This window comes from Chrysemys picta, chromosome 20, assembly GCF_011386835.1.
Source record: "Chrysemys picta bellii isolate R12L10 chromosome 20, ASM1138683v2, whole genome shotgun sequence".
Lineage (NCBI taxonomy): Eukaryota > Metazoa > Chordata > Testudines > Emydidae > Chrysemys > Chrysemys picta.
The window spans coordinates 17306217-17330558 of NC_088810.1; the positions used below are offsets into that span (position 1 = coordinate 17306217).

At 55.6% G+C, this 24342-nt stretch overlaps 1 protein-coding gene across 1 annotated transcript; it reads right to left on the minus strand.

The window, feature by feature from the left end:
* Window positions 1-5319: 5319 nt before the first annotated feature.
* Window positions 5320-22726, minus strand: LINGO4 (leucine rich repeat and Ig domain containing 4). The gene is made up of 4 exons (XM_065573882.1): window positions 22411-22726; window positions 22068-22239; window positions 10351-10487; window positions 5320-8155 (listed from the first exon to the last, which is right to left on the minus strand). Exon 4 carries the CDS (start codon window positions 8145-8147, stop codon window positions 6333-6335), a length of 1815 nt encoding a protein of 604 aa, XP_065429954.1. The 5' UTR covers window positions 8148-8155; window positions 10351-10487; window positions 22068-22239; window positions 22411-22726; the 3' UTR covers window positions 5320-6332.
* Between the last annotated feature and the right edge of the window lie 1616 nt (window positions 22727-24342).

The window sequence follows — 24342 nt, forward strand, 5'->3', positions numbered from 1 at the left end:
TGCCCTGAGCCCCTTCCTGCACCCCACACCCCCTCCCACACCCTGCACTCCCTTCTGCCCCCCCACCCCATGCCCCAGCCCTACATTCATGGCCTGCATGCAATTCCCCCCCCCAGATGTGCCCAGCCCTGCATTAGAAGGACGCCAAGTCTTCAGAGGGGTTTGAAATTCCCAGCCAGTGTGAATGGAGGTTGCTCAAGAGCCCCAGAGCCTCGGCTGGTGTGTAGAGACGCTGGTGAGTTTTGCTGCTTTACGCCAGCTAACGGCTGGCACAATAGACTGTAAAGGGTATTTGTTTCCTTGTCTGGCTCTACCCGACTGTTGGCTTTTGCCATATACGTCGACTGGAAGCTTTTTGGGGCCGGGGCATCGCCTTTTTTGGGCTGCGTTTGCACAGGGCCTAGCGCGCTGGGGTCCCAGTCTCGAGTAGTGCTTCTAGAGCACTGGCGTGGGACTTGGGAGATGGGGGTGCTATTCCTTGGGCATCTCACGGCCCTGCCCCGTGCCTCAGTTTCCCCAGCTTTAAAATGAAAACAATGACACTGACCTGCTTCATAAAGCACTCTGCGCTCTCCTGATGACAAGCACTGGATATAATCCTTAACAACATTTCTGGAGTTGGTTCTTTTTTAAACTAGGGATTCGAATCAGGTCTGTGGCGCCACAGGAAATTATTATACCCCCTATTTCTATTTCTCCTCTCTCATCTGTGTGCTAGGGCCAATCTCTCTTTTGCCCATGGAAGTGCTTTCGAAGTAGCGATTCCCTAGCTGTGCCGGACTGCCACTGAGGTAGGCAGTGAGAGCCAAAAGGTAAAATCTAATCCCGGCAAGCAAAGTCTGTCATGCTTACCCGCTACCTGTGCGTCTCCTGCTCTGGTACCTGTCAGGTCTCTTGTGCTTTAGGTGAGATTCCCGTGCAGGGATCCAGCGCTTGCTTCCCAGCTGTGGGGGGTGTCCTCATCCACCTTTGTGCCTCTCTTCTCTTAGCGCTTTTCAAAGAGAATATTGTCTAGTGGTTGGAGCAGGGCCCTGGGAGCCAGATTTCCTAGGGTCCAGTCTGGTCTGGGAGGAGGGTGGACTATTGGTTTGCGGGTGGGCAGGGCCGGCTCTAGGATTTTTGCCGCCCCAAGCAAAATCAATTTTGGCCGCCCGCCCCCCGTTTTTTTCTTACCCCACCCCCCGGCCCCGCCTCAACTCCACCCCTTCCCCAAATCCCCAGCCCTGCCTCCTCCCCCAGGCTCTCAAGCCTAGGAGGGAGGGGGAGAAGCGGCGCATGCGCCGCGTCCACTCGGGATCTCCCCCTCCCTCCCAGGCTTCCAAGCCTGGGAGGGAGGGGGAGCAGCGGCGCGCGAATCAGCTGTTTTGCGTGCCGCGGCTACTCGGGATCTCCCCCTCTCTCCCAGGCTCTCAAACCTGGGAGGGAGGGTGAGCAGCGGCGCGCGAATCAGCTGTTTCGCGCACCGTGGCAGCAGCGGAGGTGAGCTAGGGCGGCCGGGGCACATTTTTAGGGGCGGCAGGGGTGGCATTCTGGCGCCAGCCATGCCGCCCCTAAAAATGTGCCGCCCCAAGCACCAACTTGTTTTGCTGGTGCCTAGAGCCAGCCCTGCGGGTTGGGGGATGAATGGGAGCTGGGCCAGCTGGGTTCTATTCCTGGCTGTGGGGGACAGTGGTGGGAACAGGGGACCCAGTGCAGGACAAGGGTGCAGGATTCCTGGCTCCTCTTCCCAGCTCTTGCTGTGTAAACGTGGGCAACTCGCGTCCCTGCTCTGTGCCTCAGTTTCCCCACCTGTGAAATGTGACCTACCCCCCAGGTTGCAGTGCGAGAACTAAGACTTATAAGCACCCTGGGATCCTCAGCTATAAGATACCTTATAAGGGCACCCTTTGATTGGTCAGCTATGCCTTCCGCCTGCAGCGATTGTAGAAGTCCCCAGCTCTAGGGATTTTTTTGCTTCCACTTGGTGCATGTGAAAGACACTTGGAGAACCAACAAAAGCCCCCTGATGAGCTCCACTGGAGGAGCAGGGGATCCATGCCCCAGGGGTTGGCACACATCCTAGAGCAGACTGGCTAGCTCAGTGGTTTGAGCATGGGCCTGCTAAACCCAGGGTTGTGAGTTCAATCCTTGAGGGGCCATTTAGGGAACTGGGGTAAAAAACTATCTGGGGATTGGTTCTGCTTTGAGCAGGGGGTTGGACTAGATGACCTCCTGAGGTCCCTTCCAACCCTGATATTCTATGATTATTGGCTCACGATAAATACTGCTGAGAGTGTGGGTAATATACAACAACCAGATAGGCGCTGCCTTCGGTGGCCTAATGGGGAGGGGAGGGGAAGTCTGTGGAGACCGGGAGTCTGGTCTAGCTCCACCACTGACCTGCTCTATGAGCTCAAGCATGACCTGGGCTCTCCGTGCCTCAGTTTCCCCATGTATACCTGGTGGATAATGAGCCATCCTTGGAAATTGAATTGAGAGTCCTGGTTGGAGTTTCAATGGAGCCCAATGGGCTTTGGCAGTCTGCCCAACGCCTCGGACAATCCCAGCCGGCAAGCCCCCGCCCCCTCCCTGGGAAAGCTATCGGCATCACCAGCAGCTCCGTTCCCAGAGAGAGTATGGCGAGACGTCGCATGCTGAAACGGACAAGGCTGGTGGGGGAAAATCGGTTACCCTGTCGACAGGCAGGCCCTCGAAAACCCCAGCCTGATCTGCCAGCGTCCGCTGGGAAACAGCCAGCCACCGGCGCCAGCCGCTGCTGGCCCCAGTGTGTGTGGAGCCACCCTGGGGTGACTTTGGGGCCTGGTTTTCAGTGGGCTTCGGATCAGGGCCCGATCCAGGCAAAGGCACGAACTGATGCTGGAAAAGGTCCTGCTGCCCGGAGGACTGGGGTGAGACTCTCCCCACGCAGCCATGCCACGGACCAGCAGAGGAGGGTGGCAGCGGTGGGCCAGCTGGGGAGCAGGGCTGTGGCAAGATCCAAAAGAGTGGGGGAGGTCACAGCCTGCTTCCTGCAGTGACGGTTGGGTCGGTGTATCCTGCACTCCCCTCCTGTGAGAGCCAAGGCCTCCTCCTGCTCCAGGGAAATGCTGGGAACAATGCAGGCCCCGTGGGAATCAGCCCGGTTGTTCCTGGGCTGGGAATGGCTGCTACAGCATATTGTGGGGCAGGGAGGAGGAAGGAAAGTCAGGACTCCTGGGTTCAATTCCCAGCTCTGGGAGGGGAGCTCTGTGCCTCAGTTTCCCCCCTCACAGGGGGAATATGGGGAGGGTTAACACCTCTGACGAGCCTTGAGCTCCTGAGAGAGGGCCCAGAACAGTCGTCACAATGGCGCACTCCGTCTCTGACCACCCTGCCCCCAGTCCAAGGGCTCGTGGATTTGGGCCTGGCGAAGAGAGAGAATCCAGTGGGGAATTTCAAGCTGGAGGATGAGGGCTGTTTGCAGACATGTCCAGTGAGCCAAACTGGCCTTCATCCCCGGTGTGGGGAGCATGTCAGAGGGGGAGCTGGAGTGCTCGGGGCTGTGGCTATTCTCTGCGTTGTATGCCCCTGCAGGGACGCAGCCCTGAGGCTGCTCTAACTGACCCCAGGGATCAGGCAAGGCACAGCTCCAGGATACAGAGAGCAAAAAGATGGCTTAAAGCTCAGAGCTACCATTGTGCCTCCTCTCTCCGCTCCCGGCCTTTCATCCCTGTCCCTGGTGCGGGAACAGAGCAACTGAGAATCACAGTCTGAGAGCTCCTGCTGTGTGCTGGCACCCAGGCCTAGGAGTCAATTTCCCCCTTAGACAATTAGCCTCCCACCCAAGCACACAACTGACAGAATTCTCTTGGGATGAAATTAGGAACCTACAGGGCTAAATTCATACCTCGGCCAAGCTGGTATAAAATGCAGGGGACAAAATCCCCCAGGATTTTGGACCCCAGCCATGCTCCAACTTCTCCAAGGAAGTAGCGAAAAAATGCAGTTGAGAAAAATGACTTGGGAGCTTCATACGTTTCACAAGCCAGGAGCAGCGTGATGGACCAAGCCCATGGCTTTTGGCTCGAGAGGTGGGCTACAAGTAGGAGAAAGGGACTGTGTGCGTACAGCACCTAGCACTGGGGCTGGGGGGGCTACAAGGCTCCTTCTTCAGGACGCACATTGCTAATGCAAAGCACCTGGCTAGTCGTAGGCAGGAGGGATCAAACCTGAGCTCTCTGCTAAAATAGATCCCGTTAGCACAAGTCCAGGAGCTGACCCATCAACCTCGCTGTGTGGCCAATGCCACCCCTAGAGGGAGCACGACCGTCACCCCGAGCGAACGTGGCTTCCGGCGTCATGCCCAGTAACTTGCCACAAAAATATCATCCGCGCCTGAAATTCCTTTGCCCCCTGGATTCCCGGAGCGGTTTCTGTTTACTGCACCAAGGAGGGAAAACGATTTGGGACAGACAGACCATAAATGTCCCCGGGCTCGGACTTGGGCGCTGCTTGCCCAAGGACGGATGCTCTCGACCCGGCGGCTGGAAAGCGACAGCGCTCCCAGCCCGGCTTTAGCTCCTACGAGCCAATATCTTTGGCAATGAGTCCAACAAAACACAGGGAAAAGGAACGGAAGTTCAATTTCTGTGTCTCCAAGTCATCCCTGGTTCCCTAGGCTGGGAGGCCAGGTCTGGAGTTGCAGGGAAGCCACCTGGCAAAGTTAGTGGGGAAAATAAGTTATTCCCCAGCCATCGGGTGTCTTGGGGAGGGTTGTCTAGTGCAGGGGTTCTCAGGACAAAATTTTTGGTGGCCTCAGAGTGTGGCCACCAACAGGGAGTCGGAGGGGCTGCTATATTCCTCCTCCCAGTCACAGCCCAGGAGGCCGTGGCCACAAGAAAAGCCCCTGGTGGCCTCAGGCAGCCACAGTGGCCGCATTTGAGAAACAGACGCTGGTGGTTAGAGCAGAGATGCACGTCAGGATTCCTGGAGGCTGCATGGTCTAGTCTATTCCCAGCTCTGCTGTGTGAGCTCAAGGCAAATCGTGTCCCCTCTCTGTGCCTCAGTTTCCCCAATTAGGTGTTAATACTAGTGGCACTCACAGTGGTCTAAGTTCTGAGAAGCTGTCAGAAACCAGCCAGAGCCACACACTCTGGCACATTCCTGTATAGTGACTGAAAGTGGTTATTTAGGTCCCAGCTCTGCCTGGGTGGCTTGTTCGTAGTGTTGTAGCATAAAGAGCAAAGGCCACGCCGCCGCCCCACTTTGTGCCTCAGTTTCCCCATCTGCAGGACGGGGATTGTGCTATTTACCTGCGTCCCAGGGTTGTTCTGAGGTGTAACCCCGTAATGACTGTGACGGGCTTTGAGCTCTTTGGTTTGCGGTTGCTATAGAAGTGCGGAGTGTTATTTATTGCTCTCAATGATCTGGTTAAGCGTTAGACAAGACTTTCAACCACAGTGGTTTTAATAGATTGCCTTGAGCAGCACGCTTGGTTTTTGCCTGACATGAATAATTCACTGCAGATTGAGAGGTTGTAAAAGGGACCGGGGGGAGGGGAAAGATGAGCATTTTGTCTCCCCTCTGGGAGCCCATTAAGGATCTGGGTGATTTCAGGGACAAAGATGACTCCAGGCCTGGCAAAGACGCTTCCAATTTTTAACCCTCCCCCTTCCCCGGTTTACCACCATCATTTTATAGCAGAGCTGCCCAAACCCCTGATAAATTACCCCGCTCGGACCGTCTTATTATTTTCTGCCATGGTGTGAGAGCTGTTCCACTCCAGGGGAAGGAGTCATGATCTTACGACATCCCCCAAAGTCCTTCCTTCTCTACCTCGCTCCGTTAGAACACGTCCTCTCTCCACAGCTGTGGGACATTTATGTTTTCCCCCCATGCTGCCCACCTCAAACCTGACCACTTCCTGGAGTAAGGACCATGGCTCGTCCAGTTATCGAGATGTGACCGCTGCCCCCCTGGGAACTTCACCACACCTCAGAAGTCTCCAGTTCTCCAGCCCCTGCCAACCTAGGCAGTGTTAGAACCAGTGACCTAGAGATGAAAGGCTGTATAGTCCAGGCCCAACTCCCCATGCCACCAAGCCTCTAGCTTCTGCCTTAGCATGTAATCTTTGCACCAAACCTGCACCGGTATCGTTGCCAGGTCCCTGAGAGTCGGCCAAAAAGGTCCACTATAAACGATCTCTGCTTCATGCTGACCACAAGACTCCCCGGCCCCCCGCGCTGCTACACAGGTGGAGCGTGGTGCTGGCATCGGCAGCTCACAAAGATGAACCAATTTTGTAAGTTCCCTGCATTTTTCGTTTCCGGGTTTACAAAGCTATGGGGGCCTGAGGCGAGAAAATGGCCCCTTCGTCACATGAGTTTCATGGCAAACTTGCCGCCGCCGCCGCTGCTGCGTGGCTTGTTCCAGGCCGCGTGGGGATAGTGAGGGACGAACTCGAAGGTGGCGTGATGCTTGACCTTCCCTTTGCTCTTGCTCCAGAAGAAGATGAAGACGAAGCAGACGGCGACCGAACTGAGGAACGGCAGGATGCCCATGGCCAAGACTCCCACCAGCGTGCCCACGTCGATGAGGGACGGCTGGAAGGCCTCCGAACTGTTGGAGAACAGGAAGGAGTCGTTGCCCAACTGGGAGGAGGGCTTGCTCACGCGAAGGTGCGCCAGCAAAGTGTCGTTCCCTGCTACGTTGCTGGCAACGCAGTGGTAGGTGCCGCTGTCCTGGGCTAAGGCATAGTCAATCTCCAAGGTGCCATCTGCGAAGACCCTCATCCGCCCCTTGTGGTTGGAGTCCAGGCGGATGTTATGAGGCGACACCCAGTAGACGATGGGGTGTGGATCCCCTTCGCCCTTGCAGCTCAGGGTTGCTTTGCCCCCCTCTTCCACGCTCACCTGCTGAGGCGTCTTGTCTGGGATCTTAGACTTCCTGCAGGTGAAGTGACTGGGCAGGAGGACGTCGGAGAAGTCCTTGAAGACTTTCCCTTTGACCGTCGTGGGGCTCGCGCAGGCGGGCTGCTGCCCTCCGAAGTTAAGCCTGCGTCGCCTTCGGATAATCCATAGGAGCCGGCAGTCACAGGCCAGGGGGTTCCTGTCTAACCGCAGGATCTCCAGGTTCCCCACCGAGTGGAAGACCCCTTCTTCCAAGGTCCTCAGGACGTTACCCGAGACATTGAGCAGCCGGAAGTAGTTGAGTCCTTGGAAGGCACTGGTGGCGATGGTGGCCAGCCTGCCTCCGGAGAGGTGGAATTCCTGAAGGCGTGAAAGGTCGCTCAGCCTCTTGCCAGGGATCTCCGAGATGGGGTTGTGGGAGAGATCCAGGTACTGGAGATAAACCAAATGCCTGAACGCCTCGTAAGGGACGGCACTGAGGTTGCACTTGGTGATGGACAAGGAGGTCAAGTTCAGTCCCAAGAGGCTGCGGGGCTCCAGCGTCGCCAGGAAAGGCCAGCGGTTGATCTCCAGCACGTTCAAGCGGTGCAGCCTCTGGAAGGAGTAGTTGTGGAGGACGCTGATGTTGAGCACCTTGAACCGGAGCTCGACCAGGTGGTGAAGCTGGGAGAGGGCGAGCTGGGGCACGCTCGTCAAGTTGCACTTCTCCAGGGTGAGCTGCTGCAGGCGGAGAAGCCCGCTGAAGGCTTGCGGTGAGATGAAGACCAGGTGGTTGTCCCCGGCCTCCAGCTTCCTAAGGTTGAACAAGTCTTTGAAGGAATGGTCCAGGAAGATGACGATCTTGTTCTCGCTGATGTCAAGGATGGTGAGGTTAGGGAGGCCGGTGAAGATTCCAGGGGGGACGATTTTCAACTGGTTACTCTTCAGCCTCAGGGTCATCAGCTTCTGCAGGCTGTTAAAGGCTCCGGGCTCGATGTTGGAGATGATGTTCTCGCTCAGGTCCAGCTCCTTCAAGGGCTGCAGGCGGGAGAACATGCCCTGGTGCAAGGTCCTGATCCGGTTCTTGCTCAGGTCCAGGAGCTCAGACTCTGGGGGGATCCCGCCCGGCACGGTGGTCAGGCGCCGGCGGTTGCAGAAGACAGACCTGTCCTGGGAGGAGCAGTGGCACCTGGAAGGGCAGCTCCAGCTGGATCCCGTCAGGAGGGCCTCCAGGGCAAGGAAGAACAGGGGATGCCAACAAGCCCAAGAGAAGGGGGAGTCTAGGAAAGCCCCAGCCACCATCTTACCTGCTTCCTGCAAAACAAGAACATCCCACAGTTAGAGAACTGAAGCAGATCTGCCCCTAGACAGCACCTGGCCCACGGGCGCCTTGGGAGAGCCATGCAGCAGACCCATCTATCTAAGGGCCAGACAGCACAGCTTCACGAACCTAATACCAGTGGGGGGCTGGCTCTTTGTTCTTTCCCTTGGTGCCCACCACCATGGCATCTGGCCAGGGCAAGTCACTGTGCTATCTCCCAAGGACCAAATCTGTGCCCCAATTTGCCTCCCCATCTGCCCGTCTGGTCGCGGGAGAGGGTCAGCGTTTGACTCTCTCTCCCTGCAGGGGTGCTCCTAAGGCACAATTCCTCCATAGCGCCTGAGACGGGTGCAATCCGTTGACCTCAGAACACTTAAAGGAGGAGAGTCCCTCGTGGGCCCAGGAGGAGAAAGGGGCTTGTCCAAGGTCACGCAGCACATCAGTGGCAGAGCCGGGACTAGAACCCGGGTTCCTGAGTCGCTGTCCAGCCTTCCACCCGCTGGGTCACACCACGGCTGATAAAACCTTTGCCTTCTGGAGAACGTCGGCTAACCGGCAGCAGAGCTGGCCCTATCCATGGGCTTGACATGTCTCTCCGTGACTGACACGCACACCCAAGGCTGTATTTTATTTTCACCCTCTTCATGTTGGCATTTCAGGTGAAGGACAATGGATCTCGCTCAGCGCTGAAATTCAGTGACCCTGGGATATGATATATTATTTTTAAAGCAGAGGACGATGCCAGGAACTTTCCCAGCATTTATTAAAACGCAAGCCCCCCCCTCTAACGAACGCCCAAGGGGTAGAAAACCGTGTTCTCCGCAGTTGCCGTTTGACAAGTTTGGAAGGCTTCAGAGCATCGCTTCCTGCAGGGCTGGTGGGTGAGGCTATGAATTCGTGACTTCCAGAGACCTCTGTGACTTCAGCCCATGGCAGTCAGGAGTTGCAGGGTCCCCGCTGCCCGTAGCGGCGGGGGCCCACTGGAGCTCCGAGCCGCAGCAGGGGTACCCCGCAGCTCCCACCTTCTGCGGGTGGGGAGGGGAGGGGGACCCTGCAATTCTGAGCCCGGGTGGCGGAGGATTCTGGAGCGCCGAGACAGGGCCCCCGCAGCTGTCCGGCCACCGGGGGGCAGTGTGGGGACCCCGCAGCTCCCCATTTTGTCAGGCATATTTTTAGTCAAAGTCACGGGCAGGTCACGGGCTTCCGTGAATTTTTCTTTCTTGCTCGTGACTTTTACTAAAAATATCTGTGACAAAAGCTTAGCCTTACTGATGGGTTTTATCCACTGTTGTGTTGCACCAAGCACCTTGAAAGTGTCACTAACGGGCCCCGGCGTTGGTAAAGAGGCCACCGGCATCCATCCTCGTCACTTGCTGCAAGATGCCTTTTGATGGTACGGAGCCGTATCAGTCGGATCCCAGAGCAGGAGCTGTCCCCAGGGACCAGTGATCCAGCTTCTTTCATTTTTGGCCAAGGCTACACGGGATCTGGTCGGGCAAGTGAGTGACCCGAGACTGAGTCCCAGCGGGGAGGGCCGGGGAACTGGGCTGGAACGTCTGCCCAAGCTGGACGTTGCCCCTGCTGCTGCCGCGGAGACGCCCCTGGGGACTAGAGTCGTTGCTAGTCTGTGCCTGGATCTGGCGGGAATGAAACGTGCTTTTCCCAGACGGGCGTGGAAAACCCTGCCCCTCGCTCGGACGTGACTGCGGTCGTGTGGCCCTTGACCAGGGACACTGCTGCTCCTGCGGGAATGCAGAAATAGCCCCTCAAGCGGACCAGTGCCCCATCTAGTGTTTGCCACAGGGAGGTGCAACAAACCCTGTAGCTGCCCCCGCCCCTTCCCCCACAAAGGGTTGGCATTAAGCCCTGAACAAGGGGTTTATATCCCCAGTATTGAGAGGAATGCTCTACCCCAGCGCACACACCCCACTCCCATGGCAGGGGGTTTGGCTTCGGGGCGCGGCAAAGGGTCTTTTCCAGCGGTAGCTGGCGTGCTCCCAGCTGCAGGGTTAGGTGCCCCCAGGAACCTGTGCGAGAGCGCAGAATCAAACCCAGGCCTCTCCCGCGGCAGCCCGGCACGTCAGACACGCGTTGCATGTGATTTCCCAGGGACGGGCGGCTTTCATCATTTAATTCCAACCCGCCTTTCCAGCCAACCATCCGGTGTCCGCCCGGACGACACACTTGCCTGTAATCATGACCCCGGCGGGGTGTCTGTGTGCACGGCCCGCTCAGATCGCGGCAAAGAGATTCCGGTTCGACTTCCCCGTTTCCCCAGGGCTTCCACCGGCCACGCTGTCCTTCTCGCAGGTCATGGCCCGCTGCGGAGAGAGAACAGAAATAGTCGGTGACTCATCACCCCTCCCGGGAGACACCCATCAGTAAGAACCAGCTGGTTCTGTAGGACGGGGGCAAAGATACGCTCGGGTCCCTGTGAGTGCTTGTCACTTGCACCCCGTGAGGCTGAGCCCCTGGAAACAAAATGGGCAGAGATCTGACGCTGCAGCCTTAAAACCCCCCAGGCTTTAAGGGCTGCTACCATAGCCGCAAGCAGGAGGCTGCATTGCAGAAACACAGCTACTAGAGCGGCAGCATGGCCCAGTGGTTAGGGCCCAAGCCTAGGAGATGTGGGTTCATCTCCCTGCTCTGCCACAGACTTCCTGTGTGACCTTGCACAAGTCACAAGTGCCCCCTCTGTACACAGGGATAACAGTACTACCTGTCTCTTCCCCCCCAGTTCTCCAAGTGTGTTACAAAGGAGGTCAGGATCATTATCCCCACTGTACAGAGGGGGAAACCGAGGCATGGAGAGGGTCAGGGACTTGCCCACGGTCCCCAAGTGGCAGAGCTGAGACTCAAACCCAGGTCTCCTGAATCCCAATCCAGTGCTCTAGCCCCAGAAACACCCTGTCTTGCCCTGTGATCAGAGAACCCAACTGAGATCTAGAGCCCATTGTGCCAGGCGCTGTACTGCCACAGGGAGGGACAGTCCCTGCCACTGGCACTCGCTGTCTGAACAGACAAGACAGGCCCAGAGCAAAGGAAATGGGGCTGACTGTAAGAAAACGAAAAGTTGAGGCCCACAGAGACTAAGTGACTTGTCCAAGGTCAGCCCTGGAATCTGTAGCGGAGCTGGGAACTGAACTCAAATCTTTTGGCTGGTCGCTCAGCGGGTTAGACACAAGACCCTGATTTCGCTCCAATGCCAGGGCATGGTGCCTCGTGCCCATTCTCTGCCTCATGGTCTATTCGCCAGCTGTATCTACCACTGGCCCCCAGGAGATGATTGTGCCCCTAACCCATATCTTCATCTTCCTGGCTATTCAGCTTAGATTTACCTCTCCCTAACTTCATCCCATTACTCTTCCTCCTTCCTCCCCCTGGGCCGCTCCAACCAACCACCTCCCCCTCCACCGATACTTCCCAGCCACTTTGCCCTCCATGAGCACCTTCCACCCCAAAGCCCGTTAGAAGTGTACCTAGAGCTACTAACAAGCAGCCTCTTCTGGGGTGGGGTACGCAGCCTTTAACAGCACGCAGCAACAGACTGGCAGGCTGGAGAGGGAGACCATCTAGAGCAGTGGTCCCCAAACTTTTCAGGGTCCCCCCCTGCATCCCCTGAAGCCAGGGCTGGGAGCGGAGCCCCAGCTCCGGAGGGAGGGGAATGTGGACAGGGGTAAGGGGGCTGGGAGCAGCCTCCGTACCCTCCTAGGGGAGCGCGCCCCACAGTTTGGGAACCTCTGCTCTATAGGCAGGGCACTATTATTCAGGCTGGACGCTGGATTTTAGCGCTTCTTGTCTAACACCGGTGACCGTGGGCAGGGCAATGCGGAGATGGTTGTTATGTGCCCACGCTTGTGCAAACACTGAGAGACGGTCGCATCTCCAACCCAGAGGCATGGCTTCCTCCTAGCCTGCCGGCTGGCAATTCTCTGTTTGCAGAGGCCGGGACGCTGTGGCTCGCAAGTCAGGCCAAGGAATGCAATCTCCTTTGAGTGCCCCTGTGGCATCTCGCCAGCACATGCATTAAAACGCAGATATCAAAGCAAGGGATGATTGAAAAGGGGGAGAACATTCATCGAGGGGTGGGAGGACAAGAATTCATTGGAATGGGAGCCGTCGCCTTTCCCTACTCGACTAGGATGTCATTGGTGAAATAAGGTCTGGCACGCCTGGCGCTTCCCAATGTTGTCTTTCTTCACCGGCTAGAGGACAGACAGATCCTGATCTCCGTGACGCTGGTGTAAATTCAGCGTCACTCCGGCAGGGCTACTCCGGGTAGATCCTGGCACACTGGAGGAGCAGGACTGGGCTGTGGGTATAATTGAAAGGTGTCCCCTGTTTTCAGAGAGGAGCAAGGACTGTGCAGCTCGGCTGGAGTTTACCATCCCTCCCCAAGATGTTCTCAGAGAGCAGAGGCGGCCCCCCCTTTTAAAAAACACTATAAAGTCACCTTCCCGGGGCTCAATAATCCTCTACCAATCCAACTTCCACGTACAGAATCCCCTTTGCAACGGGATCCGAGTTCCACTCGATGCTGGTGAAGTCTTCCAGGCCCGGAGCAAGGACAACGCCCTCGAACTGCAGCTGCTGGAAGAGAGAGGGTCTCTCTCTTGATGTCGTGGCCCAATACTCACCCATTCTGTCTGTTGAGCGCACTTGCTGGGGCTTTATTCCGATCTAGTCTGTCCAGGCCTCACTTGACGAGTTTAGATTGTACACACGGCAGGAACTGGACTGTCTCTCTCCTTGCTTTTAGGATAAAGAAATATATAGATATGACAAATCAAAGACGTAGCATTGTTGTGTGCTGCCGTGTTCTACCCCAGAACAGACTGCATTTTGGTGCCAGGCAAAGTGCATTTTTATTTTTGGACAAAACTTGAATGGTAAAGTTGCCTGAGTAAGGACTGCAGGATTTGGTCGCCGTTTGCAAAGCTCTTTTGGATCCTTCAAAGCAGTTTTCTGTGGGTATGGTTGTGTCTACACTGCGGCGGGGTGTCACCATAGCTGTGTCACTGGGCGGGGCTGATTTTTTCATATCCCTGCCCGACACAGCTATGCTGCGGCATTTCCCAAGAGAAACCGTCAATTTCTCGCCTCCTCGTTTTGCCAATGCTGACGGGTTGAGAACAACCGATCCGGCCGGGATCATTTTGTGCTGGCAACACAGTTTTAATTATTATTTTTTTAAAAGGCCCTTTTCAGTAAAAACACCGCCCGAGTGTCCAGGCGCAGAGCTGCCAACTCCGAAGTAGCCCCAGGAGGCAGATGGATGGTGATTAGATTCAGAGATCTGAGCCGAGGGAGATTTAATCAGGCTAATGCAGGTGTGTTGGCCAAAGAGAAAACGGGGTGGGGGGCGGGTGGGGGCAGGGACTGCAGTGCACAGGAAGAAATGTACTGGCTTAGACCCAGCGGCCCGATTCTGCCCCGGGATTCTGCAGCGGGCCAGATCCTGCCCTGGGATTCCACGACGGGCCTGATTCTGCCCCGGGATTCTGCCCCGGGCCCAACTCTGCCCCGGGATTCTGCAACAGGCCAGATCCTGCCCTGGGATTCCACGACGGGCCTGATTCTGCCCCGGGATTCCGCGATGGGTCCGATTCTGCCCCGGGATTCTGCCCCGGGATTCTGCGACAGGCCAGATCCTGCCCTGGGATTCCACGACGGGCCTGATCCTGCCCTGGGCTTCCACGACAGGACCGATCCTGCCCTCCATTAGGATTTGCACCCATGTCTCTGAGCTGCCTCCTGGGTGGGGAACAGAGAGAATTTGCCCGGTAGTGGGTTTAAGCCGCACCCTAAGTATCGACGTAGGGCTGACGTTCACCTGCCAGGTGGAGCCCATTCGCTGCTGGTGTTTAAAACCATAAATAAAAGCTAGAGAGCTGCTCCCTCTCTATGGACTCAGCAGAGCTGGTGCCTGCAGGGTGAGAGTCTGGCTGGGGAGGGCTGTGGGAGGCATTCATGATACGTCTTCACTGCAGGGCTAAGTTGGGTGTTGCCCTTCCCCCCTCTCCTGTCCATACACAAAACCTTCTCCCCCAAGTTTGGTGCTTCCAACCCCAGGCTAGCTGGCCTGGCTGGGGCTATAAATTAGAGCTCGGGTCCCCCTTTCACTCGGGCTGGGACCCTGCTCACTTGGCAGTGAGGACGCAGGTTAAACCCCTCCAGTGCTGACAGCCCTCCAGAGCCTTCCCACAATTCCCCTCCGTGTGCCTAGAAGGACAGATAAGTTCTCCTCCAATTGACCAGGGAAGAGCGGCTCTGCTCAGGGCAGCACAAAGCACCGTGGGATGCGCCCCCAGAAGTCCACAGGGAGATGCAGCACTAATGAGGACACAGTAACTTGGGCAGGGCTCTGCCGTGTGGCTGCTCACGCCCGGGCTAGGCTAACCCAAGTATTCAGACCCAGGATAACACTGCAGGGATCTATGGCGAAACTCTGTTTGCCTTCCCCAGGCAAGGAGCCTTCGTCAAGGGGAGGGTGGAATTCATCCCCGCAATGCTGTGGTCCTATTTGTGGGCATCAGCATGGCCGGCGTGGTGCTACACCTTGGATGTCATCTCAAGTAACGAGAGCTCTGCAAAGACCTCCTGCGCTCTGAATCAATCGAGATAACCTTTAGCTTTCAGGCACCGTACCCAGCGCTCAGGAACGGCTGGCACGCACCCATTCACCCTCCCACCACCGCTCTGAGCCCACAGCCTTGTTCTCCAGAGTCTCCGCTTTCATTTCTTAAGAGGTCAGGCACGGCTGGGAAGAAACGCTTTGTTCGCTTTTTTGGAGGTTCACCGATGGTCTGCGGGGAACTTGGGACAATGCCTTGGGGAGGTGTGAACTGCCCCGGTCGCCTCGGTGAGGAGCGAACTGTGACGCCGAGTGACGAGAATTTAAACGTTAGCCCTTCCATTCCTAGTGTGAGAGCAGAGGGCGGGACATAGATCAGCACCGTCTAGTGTGAGTGGCGTCTCGTTTTGTGCCCCAAATGGGTAATGTGCAGGAGGGGCCACCACTTACTTTTCCCCCCAACTTGGGAGGAGCTGAGTCCAAGGAACTTAGTGAGATGGTGGCAACACAAGCATATTTTGTGTGACTCGTGTGGGTGGAGCCTATTTAGTGGGTGGGGCCTGGAAAGAGTACCGCCCCCACCCACCTGATTTTACACAGCAGCTCCAGTCATCTAATACAACTCCTGATTGTCGCCTAGTAGAAAGATGCCCCTCCCCATCCAATAACTTACTCCCTGTCTGATCTAGGCTGAGCAGATGTCCCGATTTCATCAAAACGGTCCCGATTATTAGGGGCTTTGTCTTATATAGGACCCTATTAATCCCCCCACACACACATTATTGCCCTCTCCCCGGTCCTGATTTTTCCCACTTGCTATCTGGTGACCCAAGTCTGATCCCATGTACACAGAGCGTTGCCTGGGGGCAGTATTCCTTAGAAGTGCTGGGGATTTATGAATGTGGCACCAACCCATAATTCTCTGAATAACCCAGTTAACCCCTTGAGGAGCACGAGACTACAATCCCAGAGAAGCTGATAGATGGAGATATTGGGGGTCCCACTGAAAACCCCACCATTGTTCAGAAAGCATGAATCAGGCCCTTAAACAAAATCAAAAGAGTGGCTTAAAAAGCATGAGTTTTTTTTTTTTAAATAAATGTCTCATAGACTTTAAGATCAGAAGGGATGTCGAATGCTTTTGATCTGCCGTCTGCTTCGTGAGCCTTTTGGGGGCAGGTGTTCAAGCTTTTCTCCCTAGTCATGGGGCTGGAAACTTGCTTTTTAAAGAAGTTTAAATAAAAGCTCCCCAAAATCACAGCTCCAGGAACTGGGGCTATCAAACATCAGAACATTGTGCAACTCACAGGAGTTAAAAAGGCTACGTACAAGCTGCAGCCTGTATCTTAAAGGGGTAGATCATACACTCCTTCACACGGGGGTGTTTTCCGGAGGAGCCAGAAGGTACGGCCTTCCCCAGTTAACTCGTGTTTTGTCACTAGGGGTATTTGAATGGGGAAATAAGCAAGAAGGTGGGGAAGGGTCAGTCCTGCTCAGGTGTCAGTTCAGGGTGATTCCCATCAAGTCAGTGGCATTCTTACAGCTTTACCCCCTCGCCACCGACAGTCCCACGCAACGCGTTCACTCGGAAACAGGAGTGACTGTTTAATGAATTCGTCAATTAATTAGATATGCTTGAATTAATTAGAATTAATGACGGAAGGAGGCTAGAGTGAGGATCTGAACTCCATATCCCAGACTCTCCCACGCCTCACCCAATCACCTCGTTAACGTCCAAGGGTCTGATTTTACAGCTGGGGATCGTCACTGAACAGTGCGTCTCATTTGCCCCGTTTTACAGACATTTCAACCCAGTAAGAGTGACTTGCCTTTGATTGAAGAGCAAAGCTGGGGAAAAGAACCCAGGAATCTTGACCCTACAACCTTGCCGGCCTTGTTAAAATACCATAAGCTACATTACATCATTGGAGGACAGCTCAGCTGTATGCGTGTCTATATCACTTATAATTAGCACCACTCTGCCAGTCACTAAGTTGCCAATAGTGACTTCACAAGTTCGGGAAGGTTATTAATGTTCTTCCATTTCCCAGAACTTCGGCCACCCCTCAAATACCCGCCTCTGTCTCACACAAGAGGATCTGACGCACTGCGTCCATGCCAGCAGCTCCCCCGGGCTCTGTAATCCTCCTGCCACAACGTAACGTTGTCTGAATGGTCGATCCAGTCGCAGGGTTGGAAAGCCACCCCCTGCCGGCTGGGCTTTCGAATCTGGCCAATCGGCCACGCGGGGGTGGCCCGTGCGATGTGAATGGGGCTTTGTAATTTAGTATCGGTATTGCAGCAGTCATGGCCCAGGATCGCACCGCGCTCGGGGCTGTACAAACAGAACAAAACCAGATGATACCTGCCCTGCAGAGCTTCCAGGCTGAGTCTTCATTTGCTAGTAAGGGTCTCGCGATCCTGGCTGGGGACAGTGTTTTAATGTGAGGGTTCTGGGTGTAGGCTAGAGACATGAACTGCTAATTTCAACCCCAGTGGTCGAATACACCCAAACCAGCCTCAGTGGCACTGCCCTCACCTCTCAGCTGCCGTGCCTTCGGGGTAAGAAGCAGCGGACTCTGGCTGATTTCCAGAAGGCACCGTGGGAGGGCAGGGGATTGGCCGGTTGGGCTAGTTGAATCATTTCATCTTGGCCACGTCTCCGCTAGCACCAAACTGGCCCAGGTGATCAGCAGAGGGGACAGGGCTGCTGCATTCGCACTGGGCTAACGGGTCCCCGAATTGTCCACCTGGGTACGGGTTCTAGAGGGGCAGCAGCTGATCTGGCAGATCAGATGAAACAAGCGCCTAACTCCAGGGTTTGAAAGGCCGAGAGGCAGGTAACTCAGGGCACCCGCCTCTCTAAAATTCACCCGGAGGCAGTTTTCCATAGAATTTAAAGCCAAAGGGCCAATTCCTCCACTCAGTTACACCAAGGTAACCTGTGCGAGCTGATCTCCATCGGCAGGGGATGGGCCCAATGTCTGTCTACAGTAGCGGCCGCCCGCCCCCTCTGACTGTTCCACTCCGACTTACAGCTACCCCCGTCCGAGGGGTTCAGGCCCCAGTGCTTCTCCATTGACATCACCCGGAGTTTCTCCCACTTGATTTCAGCAGGAGCAGGCTCCGGAACAGTTCTGTGCTCTGGGCCCACCCCAGTCTCCCCTAGCCTAACCCTCTGCACCGTCAGCTCCCCTTTACCACCCCCCGAGCCAGCCCTCAGCAGCCACCGCCTCGTCCTGGTCCTGCGCCTCCTCTGACCGACCCTGTCACTGCAGTTCCAAGATGGCCGCTCATTAAGCAGGAGCGGGGATTGTTTGATCCAATAGTTCCCGTGGAGGCGAGTCGAAGGCCCTTATCTGGCCCCCTCGCTGTAGTATCTGAGCGCCTCGCCGCCTTTACTGTATTTATCCTCACGCACCCCTGTGCGGTCGGGCGGTGCTATTATCCCCATTGTACAGATGGGGAAACTGAGGCACAGAAGGGCTAGCTACACAAAGGGGTTTAGGCACCTAAGTCCAACATTTAGGCACCACTGGCATGCTCCTCGCTGTCGCTTAACGCCATACGTGCCTGTCGAAGATTTGACTGGTGGCTGGGCATAGCATAGCAGCTCTTTCCTCTCTAGCACTCCCTGGCAATGGTTGCTCGAGCGCTGCAGAGGCCCCATCTCGCGACTCAGCCCGCTGGCCAGGTCACGGTTTGGGGCCACCCCTTCTGGGGGACCAGGACGCCCAAGAGAAAGATGCAACAACCTGAGGTCTGCTCCTCGGTCCCATGGGCCTCACAGCCCCTCTCTCTGGGTTTTCCGCCATCCTTATCCCCTTCTCACGGGCCTCACGCCACCTTCCCCAGCGGCTGGTGGGGGAAGCCCGGCCCAGCCTCTAAACTGGGTTCCAAGCCAGGGACCCTGTAACCATCAGCTGAGGTCTGTCCCGTAGCCTCTGTCAGCTGGGCCTCTCCCACAGCCTCTCTAGGTTCACCCTTCTCTCTGGGCCAAAACCCACAGGGCTCCCCCCGGGAACCCGCAAAGTGCAAATTAACCCAGCTACTGCCCTCCTGGGGCTTGACCTTCGACCTGACCCTCAACCAAGCCCACTGGAAGCCCAGATCCTGGAGGGCTCGGCCAGCTCCCCTGGGCCCTCCAAGGCCGAGAGAGGGATTGTGGAATTCCTTTCCTGCAGCTTCTTCCCCGCTCAGCCCCGTCCCCAGCCTCCTGGTGCAGCCAGGGAGCAGAACCGGCCTCCCAGGCCCCCATTAACCCGTTCATTGCCACAGCGAGGGTCCCCCCTCTCCCCGCGCACACAAGATTTCTGCGGTCAAGCCTGAGCAAAGATGAGTCCTGACCCCGCCCCACACCTAACGAGCCGCTCAGCCCCCGGGGTGATTTTCAAACGAGGCAATTCCCCACCTGTCTCTCTCCCCTGCGGGGCGCGATCCAGTAGGCGAGCGCTGAGCACCCCTCGCCCGAACACAAGCGACCGAGGGGCGATCAGACAATGACACGTGTGTCTCCCCCGAGCTGACAGAAGAACTCAGCTTCAAATCTCTGATTTGGAGCAGGGGCTTGGACCCAGAGTCTCCTACATGCTAAAGGTGTATCCCTAACCACAGGGCTGTTGGGTATTCTCACACCTTCCCCCACTGATACCTCTGCTCTGCTACCTAGCTTATGCAGGTCCTCAATGCCTGGGGCTGCCTTTCCTAGGTGCCTACCTCTCCCCATGCAATGCACAGAGACGGAAGTCCCCTGTGTGAATCTCGCCCGAAGTGACTTGTTCAAGGTCACCCCGGAAGCCTGTGGCAGAGTTAGGAATTGTACCTGGTTCTCCGAAGCATAGAATATCAGGGTTGGCAGGGACCTCAGGAGGTCATCTAGTCCAACCCCCTGCTCAAAGCAGGACCAATCCCCAGACAGATTTTTGCCCCGATCCCTAAATGGCCCCCTCAATAATTGAACTCACAACCCTGGGTTTAGCAGGCCAATGCTCAAACCACTGAGCTATCCCTTCCCCAAGCCCTTAGCTAGCGCCCTAACCACTAAACCATCCTTTTCATCTCCAGGAGCCCAGATCCCAGCAGAAGGAGCCAGCCGGGAAATGACCCCCTGGAAGTGGCGACCCGCAGTTTATGACAGTGCACAAGAGAGACGCGTTTCTCCCAGAAATCCAGGGACAGCACAGAGCCACCCAGGATTATTGACCGAGACGGGATTGCACATTACCGACTGCTTTAAATAGCCACCCTTGGCACAATGCTGCATTTACATCATGAAGTTTGATCGGTGCTAATTATAGCCCAAGCGAAGCAAGTTTGCTGCTTTTTATGATGCCGCTCTCCATATGACGGTTCCTGGCTTTGCTTTGAAACCAGCTCACACCTTGTTATTTGCACACTGCCCTCACCAATCTGCAGCAGTGCCCGGAGAAACTGGCTGAACCCTTTTAAAGGGCCCCGTGGCCAAAGACTCGTAGCCCTCCCGCAGATCTCTGCCCCGTTGAAGATTTCCGGACACTAGTTACCCTCCAGCTGCCCAGGTTTTGGTCTCCCGGTGTCCCAACGCCGGGACAAGGGGATGCTCAATGAAATGAAAAGGTGACAGAAGGAAAGACCTTTTCACCCAATGTGCGACAAACCTGTGGAACTCACCGCCACAGGACGTGGCTGAAGCCAAGAACTTAGCAAGATTCAAAGAGGGACTGGACATTGATATGGATAACTAGAAGATCCAGAGTTAGCGTAGTTATTGCTAATGATCCCTTTGGCAGAGATATTACCCCTGGTGCTTCAGGGCTTAAGCCAATCTCTAAGGCACGTCTGATAGCAGCTGGTGCTGGCCAGTGTCAGAGACAGGGTACTGGACTAGATGGCCCTACCCATCCTTACTCACGCTTTCCTCCATGAATAGTCTGGTTCGAATCAATTGGATGAGGCTGTAGGAGATAATTGAGTTTATTTAACGCATCAGAACAGACTATCTTAACTCAACGCACCCGCCTTTCCTTCTGCACAGCTGAATTTGTGGCTGATCAAAATGTAAATGCCGGTTATTTTTAAAACCCGCCGAGCCAGACCCTCAGCTGATGTACACTGGCAAGTCAAACTCCGAAGTGAGCGGAGCCCTGCTGGTTTGCAAACATTGAGGATCTACCCCGATGTGTTAGCTTTATCATCCTCTGGATTAACACTAAAGACTTATATATTCCTCCAGCCGGCAATGCCATTTAGTTCCCCTTAAAGCTAAGAAATGTGCATTAGAAATCAGGATATTCGCACACGGTCTCAGGCGTGTGCCCTTACAAACAAGAAAAAGATTGATTAACAAGAGGCTAAAGAAAAATCACACCGCTTCTCATTCTGGATGGCATTTGACTACAAGCAGTAGCACATGGATGTTTGTGAAGTCTGTGTGTTATCCTGGAGCCTACAAAACAACCCATTATTTGCAGAGCTGCCGCTAAGCATTTTAACTCAGGTTGAACTTGATCACATCCTTGCCCTGGATATTAAAAACATATTGAACAAGTGATCAGTCTGCCAACCGCCAGACAAAAACATCGACCATGCCTCCCCGGAGAATTTAGCCAGCCCGCAGTTTGGCGACAGGCAACTGGAACCAATGTCTCCTCCCTGTTTTAAGGTAAGCCGTTGGGTGTTGGAAAAGCTAGAACGGAAAGGGCAGAATTTAAAAACCGGGCTGCACGAGTAAAATGAACCAGCTGCATTTAAGGAACAAGGTTGCATCGCTTTTCCTCATAGCAATCTGCCCCATTTCCGGATCTCAATTTCTACAAAATATTGACCCGGCTGGCATCTCTCTCCTAAGCCCGGGGAGTTCCACTCACTGATTTTTTTCCAGAAGGGACAGCTGTGAGTACTGAGCTTGACATGCCGGTGACAGGTGGGTCCTGGGTCATGGAACAAGCTGAGTTCTGTGTTTTCTAACCCTCTCCATAATTTTCAGTGATGCTCTGACTGATACCAGAGTCTTTTTTGGTTCTCAATGGAGCTCTGTAAAGGCTCTTGCAATGCAAGTATCCCCCCCTTCCCCCCGACCCATCAGCTCCAAGCACCAATCTCCCCAAAGTCTGGGCTTTTCCAGAGAGGACACCCCCAAACCCACCCCCACGCCCTGTCACAACAGCCTTCGCAGCGACATGCTCCTGCCCCCATTCCCAAGCCAAAACCCGACCAGGAGGCAAAAGAACCGTTTTGCAAAGCGGTTGCCTTCTTCCCATTGTCGCAGCTCTGTGTGGCTCTGAATGCAGTGCCTTCGAGCCTCTGGCCATTGCTAACAGGTAGCCGAGGGCGCCCGGCAGCCTCTTACCTGGAGCCTCTGGTGCCTGTGGGAGCGAGGATGCTTCTGGGTTGCATGATGACAGTCGTCAGTGTGTGTCTTATCCCTGCTTTCCTCTGCTGCTGCCTTTCAACCACGTGGCTCTCACTTTTCCCAGGCAATGTGCCACCCCAGGCGAGCTCGCTTGTCGCATGGCTGCTGCCTGCAGGAAAGATTTCTTCATACAGCATCTCCCTCAGAAATCAGCCCCCCCCCACACCCATTCCCTATATAAATGGAAAGGTTGCCAAAAAATAGAAGGAGGGACAGGGAGGTAGGCTGCAACTTGCCTGCTGCTCTGGGGGTTGGCTGCAGCATGCATAGAGTTAATCACCTTGAAAGGGCCACTCTCATTGACTTCTGTAGCTACGGGGGTCATCAAGGGTTCACTGGGTTACGCAGAGTATTATGGGTTGGTGGCATGCTCCTTACACCCCCCACCCCCTTAGTTCCTGTTTGGTTAGTTGCATAAAGATTCCCCCGCCTCCCCGCCAACTCTCTGTTGTGATGCAGTTAAATAAAGCAGCAAGTTCCCTGCCTGCAGTCCTGGGAGTGGACTTATTTTTTTCCTTTTTTTGTACTTAGTGGTAGGGCGTCCAATTTTCTAAGCGCACAAAACTGAACATCCTTGCCCCACCCCCTGTCCTGCCCCTTCCCCGAGCCCCCACCCCTGCTCACTACATTCTCCCACCCCGGTTGTTCGCTCTCCCCCACCCTCAGTCACTCTCTCATTTTCAGGGGGCTGGGGCAAAGGGTTGGGGTGTGGAATGGGGAGATGAGGGCTCTGGCTGGAGGTGCGGGCTATGGGGTGGGGCCGGGGAGGACGGGTTTAGGATGCAGGAAGGTGCTCCAGGCTGGAGCCAAGGGGTTTGGAGTGTGGGAGGGGATTGTGAGCTGGGGCAGGGTGTGAGCTCCAGGAGGGAATTTGGGTGTGGAAGGGAGCTCAGGGCTGGGGCAGGGGCTTGGGATGCGGGAGGGGGTGCGGGCTCCAGGCGGCGCTGATCTCAGGCAGCTCCCTTCAACTCACGGAAGTGTGGCCAGGAGGCTCTGAGAGCGCTGCCCCCGTCTGCAGGTGCCGCCCCTACAGCTCCCATTGGCCGCGGTTCCCGGCCAATAGGAGATGCGGAGCCGGCGCTCGGGGTGGGGGCAGCATGCACGGAGCCCCCTTGGCCGTGCCTCCACCTAGGAGCCGGAGGGACATGCCGGTGGCTTCCGGGAGCTGCGTGGAGCTGGGTAGGGAGCCAGCCATCCCTGCACCAACTGGACTTTTAACAGTTCAGTCAGCGGTAGTGACCGGAGCCGTCAGAGACCTTTTTCGACTGGGCATTCCGGTCAAAAACCGGACACCTGGCAACCCTACTTAGTGGTCCCTTTACCAAGTCTTCCCTGAGATCTGTGGTCCTCAGCATCTCGCAGGATCGGTCCCCAGTGAGCCAGCAATTTTTTTTAAACCCCAAGACGGCCGATTGTCAGCCAGGGGATTCCCTTGTAACAAAAGAGAACATGACAGTCACCTTTTCCTTGTTCCCGCTGAAGCTCTGGTGTTGCTGGCCTGGCATGAAATGCTGAGCACCGGCACCTCTAGGCTCGGCAGTTCAGCGCCCCGGCACCTGTGGGTTTGCTGCATCAGGGATGAATGTACAAAAAATTGCTTGAGCCCCAGCACCTCGTTCATAACCAATTAAGCACTGAATATCAGAGCAGCAAAAGCCTATGAACATTGCATTGACTCATGCTGCATCTGCCGGGGTACGAAGGGAGGGATTGGAAGGGTCAAAAGCTACCAGATTGGGAGTTGGTACCCAATAGAAAGGGTGACGTTAAAAATATGTGACTAATAGGATCATGATTCCGTAGGGCCATTCAGCCTAGAGTGCTTTCCGCCCAGGAATCACTTCCACGGGAATGCAGCCACCTCGGGGGTGGAACGCAGCAGCTAGCAGCGCACAGGAACGCTGTGCCAAACTTCAGGACAGAGCAAGACAAGTGCCTTGGTGCTTATAGCAGCTTCATGCTAGGGACTGAAGCTATGAATGAGAAGGGACCCCCACCTGCAAACCTTTAAAACATTATAGTTAAAAATACCCTCTAGGCTGTTCTCACTCCAAAGTGGGTTTGTGTGGCAAATACTGATTTCTATTTGAGTTCCTGCACGCGGAGAGGGAAAAGATGGTCTCGGGGTGAACCAGGGGAGTAGGGTACAGAAGACCTGGCTTCAGCCCTTTTGCTGTGCCATCGACTCACCGGATGATGCTGGGGAAGTCGC

Excerpts from the sequence above, each read along its gene's own strand:
- LINGO4 (XM_065573882.1), bottom strand. The coding sequence starts at position 8,147 with ATGGTGGCTGGGGCTTTCCTAGACTCCCCCTTCTCTTGGGCTTGTTGG.